This window comes from Equus quagga, chromosome 13 (assembly GCF_021613505.1).
Source record: "Equus quagga isolate Etosha38 chromosome 13, UCLA_HA_Equagga_1.0, whole genome shotgun sequence".
In the NCBI taxonomy this organism is placed as follows: domain Eukaryota; kingdom Metazoa; phylum Chordata; class Mammalia; order Perissodactyla; family Equidae; genus Equus; species Equus quagga.
The window spans coordinates 66,936,875-66,954,460 of record NC_060279.1 but is presented as its reverse complement, the minus strand read 5'-3'; the positions used below and the strand labels follow the sequence as shown (position 1 = coordinate 66,954,460).

The 17,586-nt window shown below is 54.4% G+C and overlaps 1 protein-coding gene across 3 annotated transcripts in view; it reads right to left on the bottom strand.

Moving 5' to 3' along the window:
- VAC14 (VAC14 component of PIKFYVE complex) overlaps nt 1-17,586 on the bottom strand; it is a 104,572-nt gene that overhangs the window by 48,878 nt on the left and 38,108 nt on the right. For all 3 annotated transcript variants that reach the window (XM_046681585.1, XM_046681583.1, XM_046681584.1), the window contains one exon: nt 4,483-4,639. In XM_046681585.1, the coding sequence (XP_046537541.1) occupies nt 4,483-4,639 (157 nt within the window). The remainder of the gene's footprint in view (nt 1-4,482; nt 4,640-17,586) is intronic.

The window sequence follows — 17,586 nt, the reverse complement described above, 5'->3', positions numbered from 1 at the left end:
CTGGGAAATAGTCTGGTGTGGCTGGAGGAAGTGGAGGGTAGGGCAGGGAGGCAGCAGAAGGGCAAGAAATGAAGTGCTTAGGTGGCCTGAGGTCAGAATGGGGTCCCTGAAGTCACTGAGAAGAGGAGGGACAGCCCCAAGAACTACCAGGCTGGGGCCATGGCCCAGCACCCAGAGAAGGAGCCTGGATTGCCAGCCCAGTGACCACTGCTCCTCCCCTTGAGTGGTGGAAGCTTCCAGTGCTTGGCAAGGGTGGGGGGGCACCTGTGCTCCTGTCCTCTGAATGTGGGGGTAAAGAGAGCAGGCTCTCAGGCTAGGCTCCTGGGTCAGCCCCAACACCTGTCGCAACGCCCTATTCCAGGTGGGAATGACAACGGTGCTCTCCTCAGAGCTGTTGTGAGCAGCTGAGGGGCCAGTCCATAGTGAGGTTCAGTGAGCTGACATGTGGGAAGCACTCAGCACAGTGTCCAGTCCTAACGAGAGCTCAACGTACTATGGTCACTGTTAATTACTAGGCAAAAAGTCTAGAGGTGGCTTTCTGGGTTTCTTCTGGAACTTGATTCTGCATCTGGCCACACTGGCCACGGCTGTGAGGAATGAAACTGAATCAGAATGTTTCATTTTTGCCCATGTTTTTAGAGTTCGGGTTAAATTCCATCTACCTTGGACGAGAGAGCCCCACAGGGCACACTGACACGAGCTGTTTTATCCCATCAAGCGTGGGCCTCATAGCCAGGAGGGAAGGTCAAGGAAGTTGGGTTTTAGGGGCAGACATCAGTCCTGGGCTGACCTTTGGCCCCAGACTGCCACACTGCTGCTATGCTAGGCCAAAGCTGCTCCGTCTCCTGCAGCAGGGATGTCCAGGCCCCAGGAGGGCCAGGCACACCTCTGACAAGGGACCCATCCCAGGGCCCTCCTGCTCCTGCTGGGCCTTCCGCACAGGCTCAGGGACAGGCCCCACAGGCATGCTCAAGCTAGGGTTCATCATCTCCTCTCCTCAGAGCCTGGCAGGGCCTTGGCTGATGACCCCCAAGTGGAGATGGGCAGAGAAGCCACAGTTGTCAAGTCACAGGAGATCCAGGTGGTTGTTTCCATTTCATTTCACCAAATCACAAGCTAGGGAGGCAAACGTGGTATCCCTCTACTGGCTTCCCTTGGGGCCGCCTACCCAGACAGCTCCCCTCCTGACTATGCTGGAGATGGCCCTCTTCCAAGCCTGGGGCTCTGTGAAGGTCAGGAACAAAGCAGGGCAGGAGAAGCAAGACCATGCTGCTCTGCACCAGAGGGAGAGATGTTTACGCTAGGCCAGGCGAGGGGAAAACTGCATGTGGGTAACTCTGCCTTGCGGGCCCCTGGGACCACTGCTGTGGTGCATTGAAGCCAACACAGCAGCTACCCAGTCATGGGATGGGCCTCGCTTCCCCACTGCTGCATTCAATTTGCACCATTTGAGTTTACAGACACAACGCGCAGACGGGGCCATTTGGTTCCCTGCAAACGCCATTTAATCTTTGCTAGGCTCTCCACCTCCTTGGCTTTCCAGAAAGTCCCTTTATGGGGAGTGGAGTGGGGTGATCTATCCTAAAGGGACACAGCACTGCAGTCTGCAAGTTCTCTGAGCTGTGCCCTGGAGAGCCAGAGGAAAGCAGAATCTAAACAGGAAGTGGGTCTGGCCTTGCAGCCTCTATCCACATGCACCGCCAGATGGAAACAGAATGACCCCCTTGCGTGCCTGAGAAGCAATGGGAGAAAGAGCGGCCTGCTGAGGAATGAGTGTACACTTCCTGCATGCTTTCTGACCTAAACAGCTACCCACAATGTCCTTGGTGCCTGGACTGTGCCCTCCCCAAGGCAGCTGAGGCGGGAGTGGGGACAGAGCCCAGCTCTGGCTTCCCAGGCTCTTACAGTATTGCTTTAAGCTTGACCTTGACCTTTTAAAATCACAAACCAGTTTGAAAAATCTGGTGCCAGCTGTGGACGGACACACACGCATGTGTGGTTCCCACACTTGGCAGTGCACACGTGGGTCTCAGGCTAAGAGCGAGTGGCCCTCAGCACTGTGTATCCTTGAAGCAAGAAGCGCTATTGGCTATAGGCACTTCCTTGGTGTTCTTTCCAGGATGGAATTTCTTTCGATCTGGCATACTTGGTTGTTTTTCTATGAATTCAGGGTGAGTCTCTGGCTGACATGAGCCAGTCTGACAGCCTTGGTGAACTGGGGCAAGTCTTCCCTGCCTCAGCCTCGTTAGTGGCCTACCCTTGGCAGGGCCAGGAGCTGGGGTTCAGAGCACTTTGCCATCCAAGCTCCCTTCAGCCCTTGTTCCCAAGCAGCTGGAAGGCCTTGCTGCCGTAGGGCCTCCCCTGGGACTTCCTGGGCCAGGCCTTGCACACACACCACCCTCTCCTGCAGACCTGGGCGCCCAGAGCCATTCTCTGGCCCATCTTTCCACTAGCGAGTAAGTATTTCAGTCATCAACTTCTCTGTGCTGGGAGGAAGATACACCTTCCAGATGGAGGGACAGGTCACAGAGAGTCCTGGGAGATCCAAGTGTCCTTCCCCTGCCCAAGGCTGTGCTGCCTCAGCTTTATGCTTCTCCCACTCTGAGGAGGAGAGAAGACGCTTCCTTGGGAGGGAGATCTGAAGGCTGGCTTCTGCCCTGCAGGATGCCTTCTCTTGGCTGCTGCCCCTCCTCCAGTCAGTTCTTGCTGCCATCCCCCCTCCCCTCACTGCTCTCCTCTCTTCTCTCATCAAGGCTGCCCCACGCCCACATCGGGGCTTGGCCCTCACACTCAACCTCTGGCATTCCTGCCATCTGTCCTGGGGACTTCAGGTTGACCCCTCAGTGCTGACTTGGGGACACAGGATGGAAAATGGACTCCTGGGCTGTGGGACAGAGGTTGGGAATCTCAGCTGGGTCCCGGGGTCAGGATGTGGGAGCCTCTCAACCATGGCCTCTGCTGCCCAGAGGAAACTGGGCTTGTTGGCAAGGAAACCACTGCATCCTGGAGAAACTAGAGAAGGAAGCCGGGCAGCCGCTAGAACCCCTTACTCCTTTGCTTCAGTCAAACAGCTGGAAACTTGGGACCAGCTGCAGGCAGAGTGTATGCAGTGGCAGTGGCCTAATGCCTGGGTCCTATGTGACACCCCACTGCAAGGGCTGGGGGACCTTGACTTCAAAGTCTCACTGGGGAGATGTCGTCAGTGCACAGGCCTGTGACTTGACCTGGCAGCCCTGGGGTGCAGCCAGGCCTGCGGGACTCTGGCGGCTCCACCCAGCAGGCGTTCTCAGGGCCAGGTACCAGAACGCCTTCCGGGACCAGCACGGTGCGGCTGTAGGAGGGAAGCTGCCACTGAAAGGCCCCAAACCTATTTGACACTTGGCTTCTGCAGCAAAGGAGGAGCTGTCTAGGATCTTGTGTCTGGATGTCAAGAGCTACTCATGGGACAACAGACACCTCAGGCAAACACCCAAGATTCGCTGGGTACTTCCCGACCAACTTGCATCCCTGGGCGTTTTCCAAGATTGCGTTGCTGGAGGGAACTGGCGTCTGCCTGGGAGGAGGGAGCTGGGAGTCACACTGGCCCAGGGAGCCCTGAGATGTACACTGCACAAACTACACCCTGGTGCCTGAGCCCCGTGTCTCCTGGGACCCCTCAGGTCCCTGCTCGAGGGACCAGAGAGAGTGGTCCTGGGAGAGCTGACTCCCAGTCCTCAGAGTCCAGCTTCCTTCCTCCACTTGCCCCTGTCCTCTGCCTCGCTACGTTCTCTTCAATTCATATCGTTTTAGAACTTTCTGAGCACTGTTACAGCCATAGTCTTGGTGGCTCTCACCAGCCCATCGCCCTCGGCAGACCCCTCCCCATCCCCTGTAGGCAGCTCTCTGTCTCCAACCACAGCTCTCTGATAGCCACCTGCTATCTGAAAGGACCACGAAGTGTGAGCACCAGGAATGCCATGGCCACCTTCATGTCCAAAGACTGCCCGGAAACATTCTGTTTGAATTATCCCCTCTCCTGCCTGGGCTGCCTGCCGTGTTGTTTGCTATTTTTAGCTTCTCGGCGAGGAAGAAAATGGCTGCCTAGTCTTCCACCTGTGAGACTCAAGACTCCAAAGCCCTTTGATTCCTGACTGGGGAGACGCCGCCCCAGGGAAAGAGATGACTAGCTGACTCAGATGGTTTTATATTTACCCAATGGCTCAAAAGTAGGAAAGGTGAAGGAAGATGAGGAAAAAGGGACATGAGGGGCTCTTACGGGGTTGGGGGACTGTGGAGCGTGAGCCAGGAGGCAGCAGGAGGGTGAGGTGTCCTGCCTCTTGGAGACCGCCAGCTCACTGGTAGGACACTTACAGATCCCTCACACCCTGGCACAACTCAATGGCTCAAGAGTGACAGCCCAAAGGACCACCCAGTCAGGGACGAGACAGAGCACAAGCTTTCCCCAAGGGCCGCTGAGCCTGTAACCATAAGAGGAATACTTACCAGGAGTGTTCATCAGGCCGGCTCTGCCTGTTGGGGGCACCTGAAGCTCTGAGTGTCTGACCTGGAGGTCAGGGCCATCGAGGGGGCCTGGGTCATCCGTCTGGCCTGCAGGGGAGGATGCAATTTCTGCCAACACTTCCAGATCCTTCAGGATAACCTGGAGAAGAAAAGCAGAGGATGAGAACAACGACCTCCAGAGAGAGCTGTGGTTGGAGACAGAGAGCTGCCTACAGGGGATGGGGAGGGGTCTGCCGAGGGCGATGGGCTGGTGAGAGCCACCAAGACTATGGCTGTAACAGTGCTCAGAAAGTTCTAAAACGATATGAATTGAAGAGAACGTAGCGAGGCAGAGGACAGGGGCAAGTGGAGGAAGGAAGCTGGACTCTGAGGACTGGGAGTCAGCTCTCCCAGGACCACTCTCTCTGGTCCCTCGAGCAGGGACCTGAGGGGTCCCAGGAGACACAGGGCTCAGGCACCAGGGTGTAGTTTGTGCAGTGTACATCTCAGGGCTCCTGGATGGGCCAGGGTCCAATGTCAACCTGTGTGAGGGTCCAACTGTGCCCTCCAGGTCACACTGCTGGGTGTGCTGGCCTCAGCCCAGGCCACAGGACAGATCTTTCTGCAGAAGTGACACAAGGCCACTCTCTACATTCAGGGCGTGACTCTGGGCCCCAAGATGGAGGACTTCCTAACTCATAGACTCACTGTTCAGTTCTCAGCTGCCTCTGTGGCATTTATACACAGGTGTGAGTGGAGTGGGGCCCCTAGAGCCTGACGCCTGCCTGCCAAGGTCTTCCAAGGAGGACGCAGAGTTGAGTTTGGAGAACAGCTGAGTGTGGGCTCAAGTCAGTGTTATGTGTCACAAGGGTCCCCAGGCTGCCCCCACAATCCAGAGAGCCCTCACACCCTTAGAAGTCACCTCCCCTCGCAAAGCACCCATCTCCTCCTGCTCCTCACTTGGCACCCATAGTGAGCAAGGTGGTGCCTCAGCAGGGAGTGGGAGGGCACCCTGTGTGTGTGAATCAATAACTGCTCTAGCTCCTCGAGCAGGGCCCTTGCCTCACTGCAGGTAGGGCTGTCTGCCCCTTTCTATCCCCACTCATCTCTGTGTTCTGAAGAGGGACTGTGCCTGTCCTAGCCACAGGTGTACCCCCAGCACTGGTCCAACAGGCATCAGTTAAAAGGATGGATAACTGTGCCTGAGCGCAGGCCAAGAATTACCATGGCAACCGAGGGCTTTGGTCCTGGATTAGCGGAAGTGATGCAGAGCACTGGTGCATGGGGCCCCGGTGGGTGGGCCACATGTGCCATGACAGACCAGGTGGGTGGAATATGATGACCATGGTCAACATAAGGCTACTCCAGGGCTCTTTGTGGGATGATGAAAAGGTTCTAGAGTTAGTGGTAATAACTGCATAACCTTTTAAATATACTAAAAACTACTGAATTACATATTTTAAAAGGGCAAATTTTATCTCAAAAAAAAAAAAAAAGGATAAAGCTATTATTCTTTCCCCAAAGCTTGAAAGCGGTTCCTGTCTCAATGCAAGTAACATGCCAGCAGCACCTCACTCTGCCCCAGTTGTGACTTCTCCTCTGTTGTCCTCTCTGCCAGCCCTGGCCCTTCGGTCTTCTCCTAGTAGCATGGCACACTCGGCATGCAATTTCCCCACTAGCCTGCTATTTTGTTCCTCACCCTGCTGCACCCTGGCCTCGTTTAGGTTGGACACTGCACTCACACACAGATGCCACCTCCCATCTGTCTAACCACGGTCCTTCCCTTATCTCTCTCCCACTCTCAGAACAGCCCCTGCTGTGCTGGGTGCTGGCACTGTAGGTGAGTCAGACCTGCCTCTGCCCATGGCCTGGCAGGCAGACCCATATTTGCCTGCCCTCTGTGCATCGGTATAGGTGATTCCGGAACATTCTGACTGCTGGGCCCGCAGGAAATGAATCCATGCTGGCTGAAAATCATGGCTGCTAAGTAGCCCAGACATGGCAGGAGTAAGGGCTGCCTCTGAGCCCACACCAAGAGCTGGGAGCCTGGGTAGGTCTAGGCTCAGAGGCAGGGCGGCCCAGGCCCATGCTCCCATCAAGGGAGGGCCCCCAGAAAGCTCTCTACTTCAGCAATGGCGGAAAGATGACCCAGAGGGAGGGGGTGGTTTGGGGGGACAGACAGCAAAGCAGTGGAAGGGCAATGCTGTGCCACGGAACAGCCCCTGAGCACCGGCCTCACAGGACGTGCACAGGTCATGCACTCCGGATGCCCGTTTTCCAAGTAAGTCATTGTCTAAAGATCAGGGAGGCGAAAGGCGACCAGGGAATCTGGGTGGGGGAGTAACTTGCCCAAATTAAACAGTGAGGCAAGAAGCAAGCCAACTGTGCCTCAAAGAGTTCAACAGCGTTACCATGGGTAAGCTCTCCTCTCAATGTTTACTCGAGAGGGCTGAACACATGCCCACACAAAAACTTACCCAGGAATGTTCACAGTATCATTGTTCATCATAACCAGAAAGTGGAAACAACCCTAAGGTTCTGACACCAATTCTGATGTGTGTTTTTTTCTTACACCACCAAGCAATTTTCTGACACCAGTTGGATGTCTTACAATTCAACTCAATTCTGACACTATCTACCTGGAGATAGCAGCAGATCCCACAGGTTGAGGGCTCAGTCCTGCTAGACCGTACTCCCTCTCACTCCAGATGCCAATCGCAAGTCCAGGTTGCCACCTGTGCCTCTGACCCACTGGCAGATTGGAGGTTGACCCCCTCTCCTCGGGTTCAATTAATTTGCTAGAGCAGCTCACAGAACTCAGGAAATGCTTTACTTACTAGATGACTGGTTTATTACAAAAGGAACAGCCAGATGGAAGCGATGCATAGAGTAAGGTATGTGGGAAGGGGCGCAGAGATTCCATGCCCTCTCCAGAGGCACCACTCTGCCTGAATCTGCACGTGTTTACTGACCCAGAAGCTTTCTGAACCCTTTTTGGGTTTTTATGGAGGCTTCATTACATAGGCATGATTGACTAAGTCACTGGCCACTGGCAACTGATTCAACCTCCAGCCCCTCTCCCCTCCCCAAAGGTTAGGGGGTGGGGTTGAAAGTTCCAACCTTTTAATCTCATGGTTGGTTCTCCTGGCAACCAGCCCCCATCCTTAGGTGCACCCAAAAGTCACCTCACTGACCTAACAAAAGACACCTTTATCACTCTCACCACTTAGGAAATTCCAAGCGTTTTAGGAGCTGTGCCAGAAATGGGGAAGGAAGACCAAATATATCTATTTCTTACATATCACAATATCACAAACCCAAATGTACGTGAATTGATAAATGGACAAACAGAATGGGGCCTATCCATGCCACGGACTATTATTTGGCAACAACAAGGAATGACATTCTGGTACATGCTACAACATGGATGAACCTTGAAAACATCTGCCAAGTGAAAGAAGCCAGATGCAAAAGGCTACATACTGTATGACGACTCCATTTATGTGAAATGCTCAGAGTAGGCAAATCTATAGAGACAGAAAACAGATTGTGGTTGCCAGGGGCTGGGGGGAGGGAGACACGGGGAGTGACTGCTAATGAGTACAGGGTTTCTATTTGGGGTGATGAAAATGCTCTGGAATTAGATAGTAGTGATGGTTGCACAACCTTGTAAAATATTAAAAGCCACTAAATTATATACTTTAAAAGGGTGAATTTTATAGTATGTGAACTGTATCTAAAAAAAAAAAGAATCAAGTCAAAACCTCAAATCAGCACCTTAGAGTTCCCTGTAGTAAACTTAGTGGTCCTCACAGAGCAGTTTGCTCTTGTTCTGCCCACGGCTCGAGGCGGTGGGCCTCGCTGACTCCCCACCATCTCACATCTGGTTCACACTCACAGGACAGCCATGAAGGCCCAGGGTGGAAACCTGTGTCTCTTTACATCTCTGGGCATCTGCCAGCCCCACTGCACCCCTGTGCTGACCACTCTTCTGAGCCGCAGGCTACTCCTCTCAGGTCTGGCTGTACAGTTGGGTGGAGGCAGCTGTCTTCCAGGCAGCATATGCTGGTGGTCAAATGTGGCACATAAGCAAGGCCGGAGGCAGCCGGGGCCAGGCCGGCACCTGGCAGTCAGCTAGATGCCAACCACATGAGGACCACACTGACTCTCACCAGGTTTCTGGAGGGTACTTATTTCCTCATAGAAAAGATGCTTGGGAAGAACCAACAACACCTGAGAGGCCTGGCCCATGAGATGTCCCACCCTCTGAGCGGCCCTAGAGCCAGGCTACAAGGGAGGGGGAAGCCAGAGGAGGAAGCTGTCCTTGCTCCCAGCCAGAATTAAGGCCCTCGCTTGTCATCAGTCTCACCTTACACATAGTCACCTGCTCAAGATAACAGGGAGTCCACTTCAAACCTAGCTCTGGTCCCCAGACCGGAGCCCGATAAGCTACATGGGGCTTTGTGGTCAGACAGTTCTGATTTCCAATCCTGACCTTGCCATTCAGTAGCCTGACCCTGGACCAGTTAACTTCACCCATACAATGCCCTCTCCCAAGCATCTACTGAGGACTCACTGTGGGCAAGGGCCTGTGCTGGTTGAAGGAGATGTAAGGCCAAGTGGGATGGGCCCTGCCTCTGACAAGAGTGACCTTGGGGGAGACAGGCAGTGAATAAACACTGATAATGCCATGCCTGTGTAACGAGAGCCAGCAACTTGGCCTGAGGGGCCAGGAGTCTTCCTGAAGGACAAGAGCACCAGTTTGCCAAGGAACCAGGGGGTAGAGGAGGGCATGCAAAGCATTCTCTTAAGTAGCATAAGCCTTTCATGGACACAGAACCAGAACCACGTGGCACACTCCAGGAAGCTAAGCTTTGGTCTAGGACTGGGGCTGGGATGGGAGTATGACTAGAAGTCAGGGAGAAACCATAGGTAGGGGCAGGTCATCAAGACCTATGACCCAGACAAAGAGGTCTGACCTTGGTTTTGCAGATGACAGGGTGCCTCAGTTTGCTCACACGTGCCCATGGAGATTTAGCCTTGCAAGGCTGTTGTGAAGATTATAGGGATACTTTATGTACCACTTCTGTTAGGAGATTTTTGGTACCACAGCCGAGCTTGGTCAGTGGCCCTGGCTTAGGGACAGCAGTGCACACAGCGGGTTTCAGATTTCATTTCTCCACCAAAGAGAATCTGCATCACCCATGTCTGCACCACCTCCTCCTGCCCCACTGGAGAGCCAGCCAGCAAAGCTGCATATTTTACATTTTGAATTCTCTTATTTTAGAAAGTTTAACACCAAATGGCAAATGAATGCAAATTATACTTCAATTGCACAATTAAAGCCGGAAATGTTGTCTACAGGTTCCTTCAGTAATCCTAGCCACTCCTTTTGTGCTTATATATCAAAAGATTTGCCTCTGGTCCCCAGGGGCTGGCAAAAAGCTGACAGACAGCCCTGCCAGGGGCAACACCATGTGTACACACACACACACATACAGAGCACCCTCCTGGTCCCTAAAGTGGGAGTCAGAGAACAGTACTGCCATCTCCTTCAGCATCCTAGAGGCAAGGAGGGGAAGGGGCTGCCAAAATGGAGGACAAGGGAAGAAGGGAATGGGGAATTTGTAGGGAACCACTCCAGGGCTCTGAGGCTCCTGTGCCCATCAAGTCCAGCTGCTGGCTCTCTCCCAGCTGACCAGCAAACCCCACTTAGCCCAGGGACTGGACTTGAGGCTATGGAGCAGTAGTCCCGACATGGGCCTAGGTCAAGACGCAGTGTCTGCTGGGGGAGCAAGGAGAGATCCCAGGAGGCAATGTCAACAGGGGGCCTGGGACAGAGCAACAGAGACCACAGAGAAGCCACCCTCTGGCTGGACCTGGCTTTGAGCGTCTATGCCAGGTCAGGGTTTTGGTGCTCCACACCCTGAAGACCTCACAGCCTTTGGTCTGTGGCCAGGAAGCTCTGGGACAAGGACACGGTGATTTCACAGCCTTGCTTATGTGGCACCAGCTAAAGGCCCGGACGAAAGACCCCAAGTTATAGACACACTGCTGGGTCTCTAGAAACCCAGAGCTAGTCCCCCTTCCAACGAGCAGGCTGGTTGGGCCCATGCCTGTGCTGGCCGGCAGTCCCGGCTCCGAGAATGGGGAAAGGCTCAAAGAAAGCAGGAGGAAGCCACGCCAATTAGTATGCACTACACAGCTTTTTGCAAAATGAATATAAAACACTTGTGCTTTCTTTTTGTGTGAGAGAAAGAAGGGGGAAAGAGAGGGAGGGAGGAAGGTTACAAGAAAGCAATATTCTGCAGGAGCAGGAGTGCCTGTCGTTACCATGGCAACAGGCTGGGGGTGGGGAAGGCACATCAGCTGGTCCCTGGTCCTGGAGTGGAGTGCACTGGCCATCAAGGAGTGAAAGGGTCGGTGGCAACTGGGTGCGGAAAGCATCTGCCAAAGCAACCGTGAGGGGAAGGCCACAGGGGTGAAGGCGAGGGGGCTTCACACCCTCTGAGGCTTGGGGAGCAAAGTCAAGGAAGCCAGAGGATTCCTGAGAAAGCCCTTCCTTCTAGAAGGTGACTTGACACTAGCAAAAGACCTATTTCAGTGTGGGAGGGGAGTCATCATCTGCATGGCGCCACTGCAGGCGGTCACCCCACTGCATTCCAGCAGGCTGAGGACGGGCGGCTGCTCCCTCCCTTCCTTCATTAGTCCATCCAGGCGCTCCCTGTCCCAACACCTTGTCCAAAGACCAGCCCTGGAAAACCCCTTGTGGCGGGAGGCTCCCTTCTCTCACTCTCCCCGAGGTGCTACTTGGCTGCTTCTTTACCATCCTGGGAACAGCTGGAGACCCAGAGCTCCGCAAGGCCAAGTCCCCAGGCTGGGGTCCTGTCCTTGCCTCCTACCAGAACTCCTGAACACGACGTCCCAGGGCGAGGCATTCGGCAGATGGTGAATAAATACTTGCTGACCTGCAGGGCCAGGCAGGAAATGGAAGATGGATGGTTCTGAATAGCTTCTGCCAAGGGGATGCACAGGGAGACCTCCCACTCCACTCTACCCACTGATCTCTAAGAAACTTTTGTCAAAAGTTTGGCTAGGCCACTGCTCGGCTGATTAGGCCCCAGGTGTCAACTGGCCCAGCCTTCCAGCTCTGTGAGGAGGGAGCTCTTATGTTGACAGGAAATCCCCAAGCTGGGCTCCTTCCAGTCTGGGCCAGGAGGAAGGTACAAGAGTGTTTCCAAGGGACACACTAGGTGCCGGCAGGAGAGGTGAATTCAGGCCAAAGGCCCTGGAGGCTGAGGTCTGCAGGCCACTGTCAAGGGCCATCTGATGCCTCTGCCTAGAACAGTGGGGCTGCAGGACCGTGCCTGAGATCTGGGTCAGGTCAGGCTGCTCCTTATTCTTGGGAAGTGGAGCGGACAGTAAGTGCAGAAGAACCGAGGCTGGGCATCTGCAGAAAGCCTTGGGGCCTTCTTCCTTCCACATAGAAGCCTGTCTCCTTCCTTCACAAGGGGTATAGCCCAGTGGGTCAAGCCACAGAATGGTTCCTGCAGCTTGTGGAATAGGCCAGAGAACTGACCTTAGAAAGCCAGGCTGCTGTCCTCAGGAAGGGTTCCTTGGGGCAGTCGGGGCAGGCCACAGGGCCTCCCATACTCCCCAGAGCAGTCAACCTACAGAACTCTGAAAGAAGGCACCCAGCACCAGTGGGCACTGGGGCTGGAGGCCCCGCCCTGGACAGAGTAATCCTGAGCTGTACAAGGCAGCACTCAGGCCCCTGCCTGGGGAACGGGTGGTACTCCCAGAGAAGCTCTTGGCTACAATGGGGTCAGAGCAGGCCATGCCCAGCATCTCCCGGGGGTGGGTCACCCAGCCCTGCCTTCTGCAACAAATAAGGAAAGCACTGCCAAATAGGACATTTAGCCTTGGGAGCAGAAGAGAAGGACAGCTTAGACTCAGACCTGTTCTACTTCCCATTGAGAAAACTACCCTGATTAAAAACGTTTTACGTCTTAGTAAAGCAAAAACAACTTTAAAAAGATATTATCTTGGGGGCTGGCCCCGTGGCCGAGTGGTTAAGTTCGCGCGCTCCGCTGCAGGCGGCCCAGTGTTTCGTTGGTTCGAATCCTGGGCGCGGACATGGCACTGCTCATCAAACCACGCTGAGGCAGCATCCCACATGCCACAACTAGAAGAACCCACAACGAAGAATATACAACTATGTACCGGGGGGCTTCGGGGAGAAAAAGGAAAAAATAAAATCTTTAAAAAAAAAAAAAAAAAGATATTATCTTGGTTTGCATTGCCTGACTTTGAACACCTGCTCTCAGGGATCAGGACTGCTTTTTCTTTTCTTTCTTCTTTTTAAATAAACTTGGAAATCCTTCCCTAAGTGCCTAGTTCTGTGCCATCTATGCAAAAGGCCAGCACTGAATGCTTCCTGTTAAGTTCCACTAACAGCGACAGCACAGCATGGGTTCTGGCAGCTCAAAACATTCTAGCGCCATCCCTCTGAGGGGAGAGAAGAGAAAGGCCAGCCTGGGGTAGGATAACCTGGAGACCAGTTCCCTGATTCCCTGCCCCAGGAGCTCCTTCCAGCTGACGCCAGGCCCCTGCCCAGGACAGTGCACTCTCAGCTCTATAAATTCTCCCCAGGAGCTAGGCAGGGAAGGGGAAAGGGGCCTGCTGTGCTGCGGGCAGCATGAGAGCAGTGCACACACTGTTATAGCTCGGTTACCAGGTGATGAGCCGAGGGGCCGGCTGTCTCCGGGGCACCAGTCTATGGCAACCAGGAGAGCAGCAGAGGGCTCCCTGGTCTCCTGCCCACCACCAGGCCTATGCTTAATCCCAGTGCACTTGCAAGCTATGCTCAGGCCCAGGCCAGGTCCCAGCAGGGGAGGGCCCGGGAGGGTGGGGCAGGCTGGAGAGGGATCAGCTCACCATCTGCCCCACCTCCTGTTGGTTCACTTTCTCCTAAAATGTTTCTGAACCTCTCCTGGGACCTGGCCAGCCTTGATGTACAGGAGGTGGCTGGGGTGTGTGACAAATAAGTCTCATGGAGCAGTGAAGCCGAGATCTTAACCAAGATACTTTGCTTCTCTGAGTCTCAGTTGGCCCTTCGGTAAAGTGGGGAATACAACAGAAGCCACCCGGGAAGGGTGGCTGTGGTGATGAACTAAGATCACGCACGTTCGAGAACGCCCAGCACAGGGTCTGGCACAGAGCAGGCGAGTGTTAGGTGACAGCTCCTCCTGCCAGCAGTGGGGACCTGGGCCCGTCCTCGACATCTCTTTGCTCACCAAAACTCCCTGCCCCGTCCGTGGGCCTTGGGCCATGTGAACTGCCAACCGGGACTTGTCAGGGGATGCAGCAGATTCAGCTCTGGCCATCTCCAGAGGAGGAAAAATCAACACATATCTTAGAATAAATTTTGACTTCTGAAGATGCCACAAGCACCGAGTAGGGTGTGGGGTGAATACAGAGGGCCCTGGCCTGGCCACCCCCCAAGGGCCATGGGGAGAGGGCATCAAGGCTTAGAGCCAGGGCCACGGCCTGTAGTCTCCCAGTAGGATGTTATGCTGGTCCGTATCTGTGGTTCTCAACCAGAGATGTGCAACAAAATCACCCAGGAGCTTGTGGAAAATGCCAGCACCCAGGCAACAAGGCCCTACTGAGAGTACAACTCAGGAGATCTGGGTGAGGACCAAGCAGCTGGATTTCAAGAAGCTCCAGAAGATTCTGATGGCAGCCCTGGTTTGGATGGCTCTGTTGTGGGGCTTCTGTCCAGGTGCTGGACTTCGGCCTTTCTAGGTAAGATTATTGATCTCTTCCTGAGTTCAAGGGGAGACGGGCTGGGGCAGGAAGTCAGGCCCAGGGCCAGGTAGTGCCCTCAGCCCTGCAGGTCCCCCAGCCCTGTAGCCTGGCTCTGTAAGAGCCCCCAGCCCTGTCGCAGGAGAAGGCTGTCCCCTCCGGTTCCCCTTCGTGGAATCCCTCCTGTGCTGCTTGGCCCTACTTTGGGAAAGCGAGCCTCCCCTTGTCCCATCCTTCTCAGCCCAACCTCCGCCTTCATCAGGAGCCTGGGTGGGCCAGGCAGCAGGCCTCTGCCCCCTTCCCAGCCCACACACACCAGGTGCTGTGCTGGCTCTGGGTCCTCACTTGCCCATGAGTGGAAGGAATCCAGACAGAGATAAACAATGAAACCCTTCCCGGGACACAAACGTGCCTTCCCCAGAATGGAATGCCTCCATGTTGACTACACTTACTATGGGTCTCCCCATACTCGGGGGGGCTGAAGTGGGCCACTGAGAGTGCACAGTGCAGAAACATGGAAGAAGGAGAGTGAGCAGAGGCCCTGTGCTCCTCTCCTAGGTGCGATTCCGGGACTGTTACCAGGCAGTCCCCTCTCCTTCCTGTCAGGGGCTCATTTCAGAAGACCAAAGTCCTCCCAGGACCCCTAGCAGTGACTGCCAGTCCTCTGCTGGGCCATGGGGGCCTGGGGGCTGGCTGTCCCTGGGGAACTGTGACTAGAGTCCGTGTAGTCCCTTGCTGGCCATGACTTTTCTCCCAGCTCCTTCCTAATCCTCCTCTCACTTTCGCTCAGAAGCCCCCGAGGGAAGCCGCAGGGTCAGCCACAGGGAGAGCTGAGTGGACAAGTGTTCTGTGTCCTTGGTAGGGCTCCGGAGGGCCACAGCAGGAAAGGGCCCATGCTGGGGCCCGGCTCATCTCCCTACATTGGGTGGGCTCTCAGCAAAAGGAATCAAGTACTTGGCCCCCGACATCTTACCCCTTCGTTCTCAGGGCTGGCATCTGACCCGACAATGTGATCTGATTGTAAAGAAATCTTCAGAATTGAAGCGGGGATGGAGGGGTTGTTTTTGCTGGTTTTAGAGAGTGGATGGAATAAAAATTGGAGTGAAATAAAAACTGAGGCAAAGACACGAGAAGGAAAAACAAATCCCATTCTTACAGAAGACTGTCCACTTTTGAGCAGGGCACATTAGTATTCCAGGGAGTGGAGACCTGGACCACACAAAGTCAGAGCTGGACGGACGAACACAATCCAGGCCAACCACATTTTAGGGAAGAAAGCTGAGGTGAGGAGATGCCGTGGACATGCCCGGTCCCATGGAGAGCGGGACAGCGTGGAGCCAAGGCCTGCCCTCCTGTTCCTCACCTGGGCCACTTCCCACACTGCCCCTCAGCCATGCCAGCCACTGGCCCACTCTTTCTGGATGGGGCCCTGGAGAGGAGCTGGGGGTCTTGGTTGGGGAGCAGCCTGATGGGGCAGGTCAAAGTCAAATGCTCAGAGAAGCTGCAGCCAGAACTGCGGGGGGGGGGGGGGGGGGGGGCTGGCCTGGATAAAGCAGTGCCCTATCCCAGCTGGACCCCTGCTCTGCAGTGAGGTCAGACCTTGTGTGGGGTTTTAGATGTTCTGGAATCAGACAGACCTTGATTTCCAATTCTGGCTCCTGGTGGTGTGACCTTGGGCAAGTTATCCTTCTCACGCCTGAATTTCCTCTATGTCAAGCTGGGGATAATTAAAACCATCCCAAGACTGCTGAGCAGATTCATTAAGACAATAGATGCAATATACTCTGAATAGTGCAGTTACTCCATAAACTCTGGTTTTCTCCCTCTCCTTCTCCCAGTCTGCTCCCACAGACAACGTGGGGCCCAACACACAGCATCCACTGTGGCTTCTGAAGGAAGCCAGCAGTGGGAGTGCTGGATGGGCCATCATTGGCTCTCTAAGCCACCCTCAAATGAGGAGGCCTCTAATGAAGAGGAAGCCCTTATTTCTTGGGCCGACACTGAGGGATGGCCAATTTCTAATAGGAGGCCCTCCCTTCATGGGACAGGAGAGCACAGCTCCTGTCACTCTGGAAAGTGAATCAGAAGAGGAACCTACAGGGACTCAGAACCTTTCCCATCAGTCATTCCTCACAGCACAGCTCTGAGGTTTGGGGGCTCCCCATGATGAAAATCTTCACTGAAGGCCCTGTTGTCACTAACTTTAAGGCAGAGAGATGAGATCCCAGGCCCAGCTGACCAACCCATCAGACCCAAGCGACAACGGCTCCTCGGGAAAGGAAAGGCAAGCTAGAAACACTACCATCCATGAACAATGCCCTCACAATCCTATCTTCCAAACTTTCCAGAAAGGTGGTTCTCATTCTTTTTTTCTGCTTCTATATCAGTCACATAAGCCACAACCTTCTGTAGCAATTTCTCCTCACAGTTACTGTGAAACTAGGGGGCAGAAAAGAGGGGGGCTTCTCCTGGGTTGAGAACCTATGTTCTAAATTGTTAAGGACACCCCAGCTCTGAGATGTTGAGAAGAGTCGGGGAGGCTGCCTCTAGAGGCCGCAGCTGGGCCTGCCCTTCTGGATCTCAGCAGAATCTGAAGGTCTTGTTTCTGAGCAAGAGGCTGTCGCAGTGAGAGGCCCAAGGCAGTTCCTCTGCTCATAATGCCATTTCTCCTCCTTTCCCTGGACCCCAGGCAGCCAGCTGGGAGCCCTCCCCCTGTGATGCTCAAACACAGCCCACTGACAATGGGGCCTTTCTCCCTGCTCTGGCCAGCTCCACCTCAGGGTGCTGGGGGGCTAAGGGAGGGGGACAGGCAGGGGAGAAAGTAGAGAGGGGCATTGGTCCTGCTGCCCACTGTCTTCTTGGTTTTTCTAGGACCTAGAGATGGATGATGAGCCCCCAAACACCCTGCCTCTTGGCCACCTGCACAGGGCTGTGTGGTCCTGAAGACAGGCGGGGAAACAGAGGAGAGAGACCAGCTTCCGTGCCAGCTCTTGCTGCTGAAGCTGAGGCAGGGAGGATCTAGGGCAAACTCAGAGCCCATCTTCCTGATTCCAGTGTGTGTGTCTGCCGTCAGGCCCTTTTACAGCCTCGGAGGAGCTAACACTTACTGCGTGCTTAGACATGCTGGACCTGTGCTGCGCATTTTAGATTCATGATCTTGTTCAATCCTCACAACAAACTTGGGAGGGTGATTCTACCATTATTCTCAGTTTTTGGAGAAGGAAACAGGCTCAGAGAGAGTAGGTCATTTACTCAAGGCCAACCAACCATTAAATAGCTAGCCAGGACTGGACTCTTGGA